General features: G+C 38.2%; 3 protein-coding genes across 3 annotated transcripts; all 3 read right to left on the reverse strand.

The window, feature by feature from the left end:
* Window positions 1–1,963: 1,963 nt before the first annotated feature.
* LOC140997621 (odorant receptor 131-2-like) lies at window positions 1,964–3,074 on the reverse strand. The gene is made up of 2 exons (XM_073467580.1): window positions 2,922–3,074; window positions 1,964–2,746 (listed from the first exon to the last, which is right to left on the reverse strand). The coding sequence occupies exons 1-2, from the start codon at window positions 3,072–3,074 to the stop codon at window positions 1,964–1,966; spliced, it is 936 nt and encodes a 311-aa protein (XP_073323681.1).
* Window positions 3,075–7,520: 4,446 nt separating this feature from the next.
* Window positions 7,521–8,609, reverse strand: LOC140997623 (odorant receptor 131-2-like). The gene is made up of 2 exons (XM_073467581.1): window positions 8,457–8,609; window positions 7,521–8,327 (listed from the first exon to the last, which is right to left on the reverse strand). Exons 1-2 carry the CDS (start codon window positions 8,607–8,609, stop codon window positions 7,521–7,523), a joined length of 960 nt encoding a protein of 319 aa, XP_073323682.1.
* A 3,009-nt stretch (window positions 8,610–11,618) lies between these two features.
* On the reverse strand, window positions 11,619–12,705 carry LOC140997624 (odorant receptor 131-2-like). The gene is made up of 2 exons (XM_073467582.1): window positions 12,553–12,705; window positions 11,619–12,377 (listed from the first exon to the last, which is right to left on the reverse strand). The coding sequence occupies exons 1-2, from the start codon at window positions 12,703–12,705 to the stop codon at window positions 11,619–11,621; spliced, it is 912 nt and encodes a 303-aa protein (XP_073323683.1).
* Window positions 12,706–13,778: the final 1,073 nt, after the last annotated feature.

Genomic DNA, 13,778 nt, shown 5'->3' on the forward strand with positions numbered 1-13,778 from the left:
TGCAATAGTTTTTTTGCTGGTATATATTAATAATATATATATATATATATATATATATATATATATATATATATATGTATATGTGTGTGTGTGTGTACACACACACACACTTTTATATATATATATATAAATATGTATGTATATATATGTGTATGTGTATATATATATCAGTGTGTGTGTGTGTGTGTGTGTGTGTGTATATATATACTATGTACACCGATCAGGCATAACATTATGACCACCTGCCTAATATTATGAAGGTTCCCCTTAGAATAGAATAGAATAGAATAGATATACTTTATTGATCCCAAGCTGGGAAATTAAGGTGCGGCCAAAACAGCTCTGACCTGTCAAGACATGGACTTAAGACCTGTGAGGGTGTCCTGTGGTGTCTGGCACCAGGGCGTTTTATAGTGGATCCTCTGGGTCCTGTATATTGGGGGTTGGGGCCTCCATGGATCAAACCTTCTCCAACACGTCTTACAGATGCTCAATCATATTGGGATCTTGGGAATTTGGAGGCCCGGTCAACACCTTGGGCCCTTTATTGTGTTCCTCGAGCTGTTCCTGAGCAGTGTTTGTGTGTGTCACGGCAGATTGTCCTGCTGGGGGGCCACTGCCATCGGGTAGTGTTGTTGTGATGAGTGGGTGTACTTGGTCCACAACAGTGTTTGGATGGGTGGTGCGTGTCAAGTGGCATTCACATGAATGCCAGCACCCAAGGTTTCCCCGCAGAACATCACATTGTGATGAGATGATCAATGTGATTTACGTCACCTGTCAGTGGTTTTAATGTTGTGGCTGATCAGCGTATATATGTGTGTGTATATATGTAGTGGGTCGGGCCTCTACGTCCTGAGCAGTTTATGGGCACAGGCTTAATTTTCAAACCCGTGCTGACCACTATTTGGGACCACGTTCCTTCAACTGTACAACGTCCGTTTTCCTCAGATTCCTCAGCCGCAGATCAGCTGTTTGGGCTGGACTTTCAGCATCTGTCTGATGACAATGAAAAAGCACCTAAAATATTCCAAAAATAGCGTCCACCTTAAAATGGACACTGATGTTGACTGACTGTAGGAAACAGGAAACTGTGGTCTCCTGTGTTAAAGACCGCCATTTTGTTTGTGTCTCTATAAAATCGTCCTTCTTCTTTGCACCAGATGGACAAGAGTTATAGTTACTTTGGCTTTGAGAAGCCTTAGTCAGTTGGACAGAAACGTAGATCGTTTTGGGGCATTTGTCTGTCTGTCTAATTAAGCATGAATGAGCAGAAAGAAATGCAGCACACGCTCCAAGTCCCAGACAACCTGCCTTTTACCTGGAGGTATGCATGGGGATCAGGTGCTCCAGGAGCTGGACTAACAGCTGCCTCAGTTCTTCAACACAATGCAAATAAAAAGAATGGAAGGGTTCATGTTACACAATAATTTAGTTACCACAAAAGCAATAGCAGAGAGTTCAAGCAGGGATCATTTGCACATGAGTAAACATGGATGGTAGATTTCCTAGCTGTATGACTTTTTGAATTTGCCTTGTGGCTCTACAGTGGTTTATCTTTTTATTTAAACACATTGCTAATGCCAATGAACTGAACACATCACTCTGGTCTGACCTTTGTTTTTTCTTCTAATAAATAATTCTGTTAAAATAATACAAAATATGAATGCAATGTGTTTTAAAGCATCACTTTATTTGATCTTAGCAAACCGTTCACGGAAATTAAATAAACTCAGTTTTTTGTTGAAAAAGCTCTCTTTGGGCCTGTGTCCACATAATGTTTTTTATGTGCGCCAGCTTCTGTTGTTCAGTTGTTTGCCCAGAGAAAAGGCACAGTGCCCAGCGTCTTATTTCCACGCATTTTGCCTTTTTTGTGCGGTCGCTCTGAGTGCTTCAAGTAAAATATCTCACAACATTTTAGAAAGGTGCAACACTAAATAACTAATTTTTCATGTTAGATAAGTCAGTTTGAAATGTGATATTCACGATCTACAAGCATATGTCTGTATCGTTGCAAGTACTTTCTGAATGTCTTGTCTCGTAGCCCATAAATTACTGGACTGATGAGTCGAGGCAGGACATGAATAAGTACTGAGACAGTAAAGCGAATGTCCAGTATCCCTCTTGGGAACAAGTATGTCAGACCTTCTGTCATAAGATCATGAATGAAGGTGAGCATACATAATATCAGCTGGAAGCCATGGAGGAGGACAGTGTTCCTTGCTTTCTTTGCATCTGCAGCAGCTGCCTTTGCAGCAAAAAGGATCCTGAAGTATGTATAGAAAAGAATTATCCAAACAATGACCATTAACACTATGTTGGAAATATTGTTCTTCTCTGCGAGACTGGGGTGTCTGAAAACATTTCTTGGAAGACAAAAAACTCTCGAGTGTAGGAATTCCAGGGATTCTGTTGCCAGTGTGAAAAATAAATCTGTTAAGATTGACATTGTACCTATAACCCACGTCAGGCCGATCACAACATACGCTTTCTTAACTGTACAGATCTGGGTGTGGCGTAGAGGGAAGCATATGGCGATGTAACACTCTACTGCCATAACAGCTAGTGTTACAGGATTGTTTAGAGTTGCAGGTATACTAATCATCAGCAAAAATATACAGAAGGAGACATTTAGAGTGAACACGATGTAACATAGGACTTGAATAAGGGTGAACAAGGTCAGCAGGATAATATCATTGATTACCAGATGGATGTACAGGATGTATCGAGGGTTCATATTGAAAACCTGCAGGCCAAACAGAATTGATTAGGATATAAGAGGAAAAGAAGAGAAACAGTGCAACTGAGTATATGAGAATACAGTATATGACATGTTGCTTATCCCTAAGGCGATGAAGTAAATGTACGCTTAGCATAGTGATATATATGTGCACAATGTATTTCCAGGAATCAATTCAGACCTGATGTTTCCTGAATGTGTGTACCAGGACACCATTGACGTAGTTGATGGAGATGCAGAGAACCACAGTAATCACATTCTTGATTATAGCTATGTTTAAGCTGTCCCGATAGACAACTGCTGTGACATTCCTGTCAGTATTTGAAAGGCTCATGAGTCAACTGACAGGGTCCTTCAAACCTTCAGACCAGAGACAGCTGTTGGTTAAGTCATTAGAATGTGTTAATAGAACAGCATTGATCAGCAGGTCAGGTACTTTGCCAGAAAACAAAGCAAAAATAGCACACAAAAAAAGAAGCATGTCTCATAAATACAAATCATTTGACAAGTGTTGTAAAGTGCGTTGTATTTTCACTGATACTTACACAAGAATCTGCCACAAATCAATTACACTTTCAAAGATATGATGACAAATAATTTCTAATCAGATTCTTTTCATCAATGCACTCAAAATCTCTTCACAGAAGACACTTTGACATGTCAAAGTAAGAATATCAGCTGTAAATAACAAAATAAATGATGGCTGACTGCAATTAAGCTGCTTCAGTGTCAGGATCCTGGTATTGTACATGCTGGCTCATTGCCATAACTTAATGGGACACATGAATAAAACAAAGCCATCATTAAAATCATTACTAACACCTTTTTTGGTTTTCTTCTAAGTAAAGAAAAACAACCTTTTGTGAGTAAGACATTATATTATTTAAGTCATCCAGTTTGTCATCCCAGTGAGCCAGCATGAACAAGACCAGCGCCATGAAATGAGGCAGTGAAAGGTTCAAACCACATTAATAAGAGACTTTATAAGTTATTTTGTATATCCTTCAATATTCAGAGAATCAGTGTAAACATCTACTGTACAAGATGAGCCACAAACACAATGAGAGTAAAATAGAAATGTCTACAATTCTGTATTTTGTCTTGTAATACACAAAGAATAACACAGAATATGTTCTCACCTTGACAATAGTGATATATGTGAATGATACATACACTAAGTGAGATGTCTGGTGAATTACTTAATATATAGTAGTCGAAGACAAATGTCTTGGGATCAAGAACAGTCACGGCCCTGTGTGTTTGTGAGTAGGTGTCAGTTGGTGTGCATCAGGGAAGGCCTGAAACAAATTAGGCAGATTGTGCAGTGTGCTTCATAAGTTCAATGTTCTTCATTTTTCCTAAAATCTCAATATATAATGTGTGTGTGTGTGTATATATACATATATATGTCTGTGTATGTATGTAGCGGGTCGGGCCTCTACGTCCTGAGCAGTTTATGGGCACAGGCTTAATTTTCAAACCCGTGCTGACCACTATTTGGGACCACGTTCCTTCAACTGTACAACGTCCGTATTCCTCAGATTCCTCAGCCACAATCAGCTGTTTGGGCTGGACTTTCAGCATCTGTCTGATGACAATGAAAAAGCACTTAAAATATTCCAAAAATAGCGTCCACCTTAAAACGGACACTGATGTTGACTGACTGTAGGAAACAGGAAACTTGTTTTCCTGTGTTAAAGACCGCCATTTTGTTTGTGTCTCTATAAATTGTCCTTCTCTTTGCACCGGATGGACAAGAGTTATAGTTACTTTGGCTCTGAGAAGCCTTAGTCAGTTGGACAGAAACATAGATCGTTTTGGGGCATTTGTCTGTCTGTCTAATTAAGCATGAATGAGCAGAAAGAAATGCAGCACACGCTCCAAGTCCCAGACAACCTGCCTTTTACCTGGAGGTATGCATGGGGATCAGGTGCTCCAGGAGCTGGACTAACAGCTGCCTCAGTTCTTCAACACAATGCAAATAAAAAGAATGGAAGGGTTCATGTTACACAATAATTTAGTTACCACAAAAGCAATAGCAGAGAGTTCAAGCAGGGATCATTTGCACATGAGTAAACATGGATGGTAGATTTCCTAGCTGTTTGACTTTTTGAATTTGCCTTGTGGCTCTACAATGGCTTATCAAACTTGTGAGGCATGCATAGCTAGTCAGTCCAACAAAACGTGTCGCCACAACACCTCTGTTGTTTGATTCACCTGCCTCCTTGTCAATGTTGCTAACACTATCTAGCATAGGCGGCGCCAGGGTAGGGCTTGGTTAGGCTATAGCCCCATCAAGAATTGTGTTAGCCCTACCATAAAACAACCAAGAAAAAAAAAGAAAAAGAAAAAAAAAAACAAGAAAAGTGCTGAGTCCAACAGCGCCACCGCGGCGCGTTGTAACGACATTCAGGCAGCTGCGATGACAACTGTCACTCATCGGGGTCCCTCCTGAGATTAGTGGGGTCCTGTCAGTCCATACGTCACTCCTGTAAGCGCGCTTTTAGTGTATGCTCGAGAGACAGTAGCTACTAGTTGATTAACTAAGTTACCTGGCTCTTGTAATTAGCGTTGGCGGCTTATATTCACTCATGTTATTAAGCTCACGTTAGTAAGCTGGTCAAAATTTATCATGGATAAATTTGTTTTAAACGTCGTCGGACAGAACAACAGGTGGCGGTGGCAGGTGTGTTGGATAAAACTACGGACACACCTGCAGGGGAAGATGACCACTCCGGTCCCGCGTCTTCCATGTGCATGTACAAAAACAGGCGGATTGTACTCATTTGAAAATCTCAGCCTGGTGAGTTTAATATTGTTTTTATTGTTTTGCTGACTGTTAAGCGTTTTGCGTTTTGCCTCCTTGCTGCGGTCTTGCTGCCAAATAAGCATATTTAATTTGTTGGAGATGTGTTTAGACTCTTGGCTGTTGTGTGGTAGACTATGGCTTTAGGACAACTCGAGAAAATGTGTGGTGTTGAATTGGGGGATCTGTGTGTCAAAGTTTGCCTTATGGCCCCTCTGATCTTATATTGGTCTCATCGCCTCCCATCTCTGCCTTATTTTCACTCGGATCCACCTGCTGTGCTGTTAACGTAACTATTAGCGTTTCTCTCCCTCTGTGTGTGTGTGTGTGTGCGCGCGCGCGCGTGTTTCTAGCTGTGGGAGGGTGTTGTTTTATTGAATATATATATTTACATTGAAATTCTGGCATTTATTTGAGCCCCGCCACCATATGGGTTAGCCCCACCGTAGTTGAACCAGAAAAAATACTCTGGCGCCGCCACTGCTATCTAGTAAGCTTTAATGTTATTAGTGCTAAATAACTAACATTTGGGCAGCACAGTATACCGGGGACGTACTGTAGAACTCAGCCATTTTAACGTTTCTTTTCCCCCACATATTAGCAACTACCAAGACTCTTGATCATTGATGAAACAAACATACCACGTGATACTAATGAGGTTATACTGTTATAACTGTCCTAAATCCTAGCAGCCTTCTCAAAGTGTGATCAACTCTGTCCCTACTACACAGCAAGCTAGCCCAGCTAACATTAGTGCCAGCGCAGCAGGTTCCTCATCCAAGATGCATGGTAGTAGCTCAGTTTTCGACCAGAGCTTCATCTTTAACTTTGCATGGACATTAATCAAGTGTCATGTGGTAATAAAATATATTTTAGGAATGTTTCTTTCAGCAACAGTAGTTTGTCAGTTGACAGCTAACAACAACAACTGTTTTCAAAGCAGACAACTGGATAACTAATCACAAAATGCATCCAGTGTTGGATTTATCAGAATGGATTTACTTTACAAAGTCTCCAAAAAGACACTGCAGTTCAAGGCTGGATTATAAAGCTACTGGAAGGGATATGATTGCACCTGAGGCCTTGTTGGGATGGAACAATAGTTTCTTGGCAAAGAGGAAGTATCTTAACACACACATTTCTGGAGATATTATATTATCAGGGAAGGTACAACACCAAAAAAGAAACAAAAAAACAGAAAATGCTCCGATCTATCAGGTTGTAAACACTGCTACTGTACATTGAGGTTAACATAAGTAAGCAGTTAGTCTATAACGTAACATTTGCTTCACATTGGGTGTATAAGATAAAATAGCCTATTTTGATTACCATATTTAACGTTCTTCCCAAAAGCCCCTCTCTTTGGGATCTTGCCAGAGCAGCTGACGCTTTGTACCACTTCAGACGGACAGTGCAGGTAAAGATTGATAGTCCGTTTGATGTAGTGTGTATACATCAGTTTCTTTATTGATTATGTAATAAATTGGAATATGGTTATAATGGGATTATACACAGGCTTGGCCGAACTCATATTTCTGATTGGTATAAGAGTGAGCTTTAATTTTCAGTAAAGGGACACCTTCGGTCTATTCAAACTCAAATGCCTTAATGTTACACTACCAAAAAAAAAAAATGAGGAAAAGAACAGGAAGTGATTTGTCAACATTAAAATGTTACCAGAATGACCTTTAAGTGCAGGAGAACACCTGTGAATCATGTGTGCGTGCAAGGGAAAGGATACTATTTAGGAACTATTTAGAAAGGATCTGGTGGCGTCACACAGGCCCTTGAAGCTTTTGTTTGTCTTTTATACTAGTTAGTGGTTTCTCACATTTATGAAAATAACACATAATAAAGAATCGTTGTCAATTTTTTTTTTACTGCTAATGATTATTTCATGCATTCAGAGTAGAAATGCATCAAGACAATTTCTTTTTGTGTTTGGAACATTATTATGATGTGAACAACACTAAATTACTCATTGTTCATGTTAGAGAAGGCAGTTTGAAATGTGATATTCACATCTATAAGCATATGTCTGTATCGTTGCAAGTACTTTCTGAATGTCTTGTCTCGTAGCCCATAAATTACTGGACTGATGAGTCGAGGCAGGACATGAATAAGTATTGAGACAGTAAAGCGAATGGCCAGTATCCCTCTTGGGAACAAGTATGTCAGACCTTCTATCGTAAGACCAGAAACGTAGGTGAGCATACATAATATCAGCTGGAAGCCATGGAGGAGGACAGTGTTCCTTGCTTTCTTTGCATCTGCAGCAGCTGCCTTTGCAGCAAAAAGGATCCTGAAGTATGTATAGAAAAGAGTTATCCAAACAATGACCATTAACACTATGTTGGAAATATTGTTCTTCTCTGCGCGACTGGGGTGTCTGAAAACATTTTTCGAAAGACAAAAAACTCTCGAGTGTAGGAATTCCAGGGATTCTGTTGCCAGTGTGAAAAATAAATCTGTTAAGATTGACATTGTACCTACAACCCAAGTCAGGCCGATCACAACATACGCTTTCTTAACTGTACAGATCTGGGTGTGGCGTAGAGGGAAGCATATGGCGATGTAACACTCTACTGCCATAACAGCTAGTGTTACAGGATTGTTTAGAGTTGCAGGTATACTAATCATCAGCAGAAATATACAGAAGGAGACATTAAGAGTGAACACAATGTAACTCAGGACTTGAATAAGGGTGAACAAGGTCAGCAGGATAATATCATTGATTACCAGATGGATGTACAGGATGTATCGAGGGTTCATATAGAAAACCTGCAGGCCAAACAGAATTGATTAGGATATAAGAGGAAAACAAGAGAAACAGTGCGACTGAGTATATGAGAATACAGTATATGACATGTTGCTTATTCCTAAAATGATGAGGTTTGAATTGATTCAGACCTGATGTTTCCTGAATGTGTGTACCAGGACACCATTGATGAAGCTGATGGAGATGCAGAGAACCACAGTAATCACATTCTTGATTATAGCTATGTTTAAGCTGTCCCGATAGACAACTGCTGTGACATTTCTGTCAGCATTTGAAAAGTTCATGAGTCAACTGGCAGGGTCCTTCAAACCTTCAGACCAGAGACAGCTGTTGGTTAAGTCATTAGAATATGTTAATAGAACAGCATTGATCAGCAGGTCAGGTACTGTGACAAGTGTTGTAAAGTGCATTGTAATTCACTGATACTTACACAAGAATCTGCCACAAATCAATTACACTTTCAAAGATATGATGACAAATAATTTCTAATCAGATTCTTTTCATCTGTGCACTCAAAATCTCTTCACAGAAGACACTTTGACATGTCAAAGTAAGAAAATCAGCTGTAAATAACAAAATAAATGATGGCTGACTGCAATTAAGCTGCTTCAGTGTCAGGATCCTGGTATTGTACATGCTGGCTCATTGCCATAACTTAATGGGACACATGAATAAAACAAAGCCATCATTAAAATCATTACTAACACCTTTTTTGGTTTTCTTCTAAGTAAAGAAAAACAACCTTTTGTGAGTAAGACATTATATTATTTAAGTCATCCAGCCAGTCATCCCAGTGAGCCAGCATGCACAAGACCAGCGCCATGAAATGAGGCAGTGAAAGGTTCAAACCACATTAATAAGAGACTTTATAAGTTATTTTGTATATCCTTCAATATTCAGAGAATCAGTGTAAACATCTACTGTACAAGATTAGCCACAAACACAATGAGAGTAAAATAGAAATGTCTACAATTCTGTATTTTGTCTTGTAATACACAAAGAATAACACAGAATATGTTCTCACCTTGACAATAGTGGTATATGTGAATGATACATACACTAAGTGAGATGTCTGGTGAATTACTTAATATATAGTAGTCGAAGACAAATGTCTTGGGATCAAGAACAGTCACGGCCCTGTGTGTTTGTGAGTAGGTGTTAGTCGGTTTGCATCAGGGAAGGCCTGAAACAAATTAGGCAGATCGTGCAGTGTGCTTCATAAGTTCAGTTTTTCAAAATTACATTTGCAATAGTTTTTTTTCTGGTATATATTAATATTATATATTTAACTATCATTTTTCCTCAAATCTCAATATATAATGTGTACATATGTGTTAATATTTGTGTGTGTTTGTATGTATATATACGTATATATATATATATATATATATATATATATATATATATATATATATATATATGCATGTATGTATATATGTATATATATATGTATATATATATATGCATGTATGTATATATGTATATATATATATGTATATATATATATGCATGTATGTATATATGTATATATATATATGTATATATATATATGCATGTATGTATATATGTATATATATATATGTGTATATATATATATATATATATATATGCATGTATGTATATATGTATATATATATATATGTGTATATATATATATATATATATATATGCATGTATGTATATATGTATATATATATATATGTGTATATATATATATATATATATATATATATATATGTGTATGTATATATGTATGTATGTATGTGTATATATATATTATATATGTATATATATACAGTATATATATGTGTGTGTGTGGATATATATTTGTAAACACACACACATATGTATACACTCAGATATATATACCCACACACACATACACACACACACACACACACTTATTTATATATATCTCTCTCTCTCTGTGTGTGTGTGTGTGTGTGTGTGTGTGTGTGTGTGTATAGTATGTGTGTGTATATATGTAGCGGTTCAGGCCTCTATCTCATGAGCAGTTCAAGGGCACAGGCTTAATTTTCAAACCCGTGCTGACCACTATTTGGGACTACGTTCCTTCAATCGTACAACTTCCGTATTCTTCAGATTCCCCAGCCGCAGATCAGCTGTTTGGGCTGGACTTTCAGCATCTGTCTGACAGCAATGAAAAAGCACCAAAAACATTCCAAAAATAGCGCCCACCTTAAAACCGAAACTGATGACTGACTATAGGAAACAGGAAACTTGTTCTCCTGTGTTAAAGATCACCATTTTGTTTGTGTCTCTATAAAATTGTCCTTCTCCTTTGCATCAGATGGACAAGAGCTATAGTTACTTTGGCTCTGAGAAGCCTTAGTCAGTTGGACAGAAATGTAGATCATTTTGGGGCATTTGTCTGTCTGTCTAATTAGGCATGAATGAGCAGAAAGAAATGCAGCACACGCTCCAAGTCCCAGACAACCTGCCTTTTACCTGGAGGTATGCATGGGGATCAGGTGCTCCAGTAGCTGGACTAACAGCTGCCTCAGTTCTTCAACACAATGCAAATAAAAAGAATGGAAGGGTTCATGTTACACAATAATTTAGTTACCACAAAAGCAATAGCAGAGAATTCAAGCAGGGATCATTTGCACATGAGTAAACATGGATGGTAGATTTCCTAGCTGTTTGACTTTTTGAAATTGCCTTGTGGCTCTACAATGGTTCATCAAACTGCAAATGAATAGCTAAAGCCGTTGCCTGTGTGTTTCTGGGATTTACTTGCAGTCCAATCTCGTTTAATCCTATTTGAATGTATGGTTTTACATATTTTGATAGAAATGCCATTACTTGTTACTGTTGTGATATTAAAGGAATCCGTAAAAATCACATTTTCAAATGCATTGCTAATGCCAATGAACTGAACACATCACTCTGGTCTGACCCTTGTTTTTTCTTCTAATAAACAATTCTGTTAAAATAATGCAAAATATGAATGCAATGTGTTTTAAAGCATCACTTTATTTGATCTTAGCAATCCGTTCACGGAAATTAAATAAACTCAGTTTTTTGTTGAAAAAGCTCTCTTTGGGCCTGTGTCCACATAATGTTTTCATGTGCGCCGGCTTCTGTTGTTCAGTTGTTCACCCAGAGAAAAGGCACAGTGCCCAGCGTCTTATTTCCACGCACTCCGCCTTTTTTGTGCGATCGCTCCGACTGCTTCAAGTAAAAAATCTCTCAACTTTTTAGAAAGGTGCAACACTAAATAACTAATTGTTCATGTTACAGAAGTCAGTTTGAAATGTGATATTCACGATCTACAAGCATACAAGTCTGTATCGTTGCAAGTACTTTCTGAATGTCTTGTCTCGTAGCCCATAAATTACTGGACTGATGAGTCGAGGCAGGACATGAATAAGTATTGAGACAGTAAAGCGAATGGCCAGTATCCCTCTTGGGAACAAGTATGTCAGACCTTCTATCGTGAGACCATAAACGTAGGTGAGCATACATAATATCAGCTGGAAGCCATGGAGGAGGACAGTGTTCTTTGCTTTCTTTGCATCTGCAGCAGCTGCCTTTGCAGCAAAAAGGATCCTGAAGTATGTATAGAAAAGAGTTATCCAAACAATGACCATTAACACTATGTTGAAAATATTGCTCTTCTCTGCGAGACTGGGGTTTCTGAAAACATTTCTTGGAAGACAAAAAACTCTCGAGTGTAGGAATTCCAGGGATTCTGTTGCCAGTGTGAAAAATAAATCTGTTAGGACTGACATTGTACCTACAACCCACGTCAGGCCGATCACAACATACGCTTTTTTGACTGTACAGATCTGGGTGTGGTGTAGAGGGAAGCATATGGCGATGTAACACTCTACTGCCATAACAGCTAGTGTTACAAGATTATTTAGATTTGCAGGTATACTAATCATCAGCAAAAATATACAGAAGGAGACATTAAGAGTGAACACAATGTAACTCAGGACTTGAATAAGGGTGAACAAGGTCAGCAGGATAATATCATTGATTACCAGATGGATGTACAGGATGTATCGAGGGTTCATATTGAAAACCTGCAGGCAAAACAGAATTGATTAGGATATAAGAGGAAAAGTAGAGAAACAGTGCGACTGAGTATATGAGTATACAGTATATGACATGTTGCTTATCCCTAAGGCGATGAAGTAAATGTACACTTAGCATAGTGATATATGTGTGCACAATATATTTCCAGAAATCAATTCAGACCTGATGTTTCCTGAATGTGTGTACCAGGACACCATTGACGTAGTTGATGGAGATGCAGAGAACCACAGTAATCACATTCTTGATTATAGCTATGTTTAAGCTGTCCCGATAGACAACTGCTGTGACATTCCTGTCAGTATTTGAAAGGCTCATGAGTCAACTGACAGGGTCCTTCAAATCTTCAGACCAGAGACAGCTGTTGGTTAAGTCATTAACATATGTTAATAGGACAGAATTGATCGGCAGGTCAGGTACTTTGCCAGAAAACAAAGCAAAAATAGCACACAAAAAAAGGAAGCATGTCTCATAAATACAAAGAATGTAACAAGTGTTGTAAAGCACTCTGACCAATCAGACGACTGGAAAAGGGATATAGAAATGCAAGTCCATTTCCATTTGGACTAAAATCGTCTCTAAACAGTGACTTCCTGAAGAAATGATATCTATAACATCTTACATTCAATCATACCATCACTTGCACTGTATTTATCAACAACACACAGAGTTTTAGTTACTGCTGGGTAATGTTGTATTTTCACTTCACAAATCAATGACACTTTAAATGATGTGATGACAAATAATAATCAGATTCTTTTCATCAATGCACTCAAAATTTCTTCTCAGAAGACACGTTCACATGTCACAGTAAGAAAATCAGCTGTAAATAACAAAATAAATGATGGCTGACTGCAGTTAAGCTGCTTCAGTGTCAGGATCCTGGTATTGTACATGCTGGCTCATTGCCATAACTTAAAGGGACACATGAATAAAACAAAGCCATGATTAAAGTTATTACTAACACCTTTTCTCTTCCTTCTAGGTAAAGAAAAACAATATTTTGTCACTCAGACATTATATTATATAAAAATAGACACTTACCAAGTTAAGAATTATGACTCGCCAGCAGTTAAGCACCTGTGGGACAAATAACAATAATGCTGCTTCTGTTGCATGAAGTCATTCAGTAAGTCAGCCCAGTGAGCCAGCATGCACAAGACCAGCACCATGAAATGAAGCAGCGAAAGGTTGAAACCACATTAATAAGAGACTTTATAACAGTTAATTTGTATACCAGTGTAAAGTCTATCTACTGTACAAGTAAGAGTAAATAGAAATGTCTACAATTCTGTATTTTGTCTTGTAATACACAAAGAATAACACAGAATATGTTCTCACCTTGACAATAGTGGTATATGTGAATGATACATACACTAAGTGAGATGTCT

This window comes from Pagrus major, chromosome 6 (assembly GCF_040436345.1).
Source record: "Pagrus major chromosome 6, Pma_NU_1.0".
In the NCBI taxonomy this organism is placed as follows: domain Eukaryota; kingdom Metazoa; phylum Chordata; class Actinopteri; order Spariformes; family Sparidae; genus Pagrus; species Pagrus major.

What these genes read in the sequence shown, in the direction of transcription:
- LOC140997621 (XM_073467580.1), bottom strand. Translation starts at nt 3,074, where the DNA reads ATGAGCCTTTCAAATACTGACAGGAATGTCACAGCAGTTGTCTATCGG. An exon ending in ACACATTCAGGAAACATCAG is followed by an intron (nt 2,747 to 2,921) that starts GTCTGAATTGAT and finishes TTTGGCCTGCAG; the next exon opens with GTTTTCAATATGAACCCTCG.
- LOC140997623 (XM_073467581.1), bottom strand. Translation starts at nt 8,609, where the DNA reads ATGAACTTTTCAAATGCTGACAGAAATGTCACAGCAGTTGTCTATCGG. An exon ending in ACACATTCAGGAAACATCAG is followed by an intron (nt 8,328 to 8,456) that starts GTCTGAATCAAT and finishes TTTGGCCTGCAG; the next exon opens with GTTTTCTATATGAACCCTCG.
- LOC140997624 (XM_073467582.1), bottom strand. Translation starts at nt 12,705, where the DNA reads ATGAGCCTTTCAAATACTGACAGGAATGTCACAGCAGTTGTCTATCGG. An exon ending in ACACATTCAGGAAACATCAG is followed by an intron (nt 12,378 to 12,552) that starts GTCTGAATTGAT and finishes TTTTGCCTGCAG; the next exon opens with GTTTTCAATATGAACCCTCG.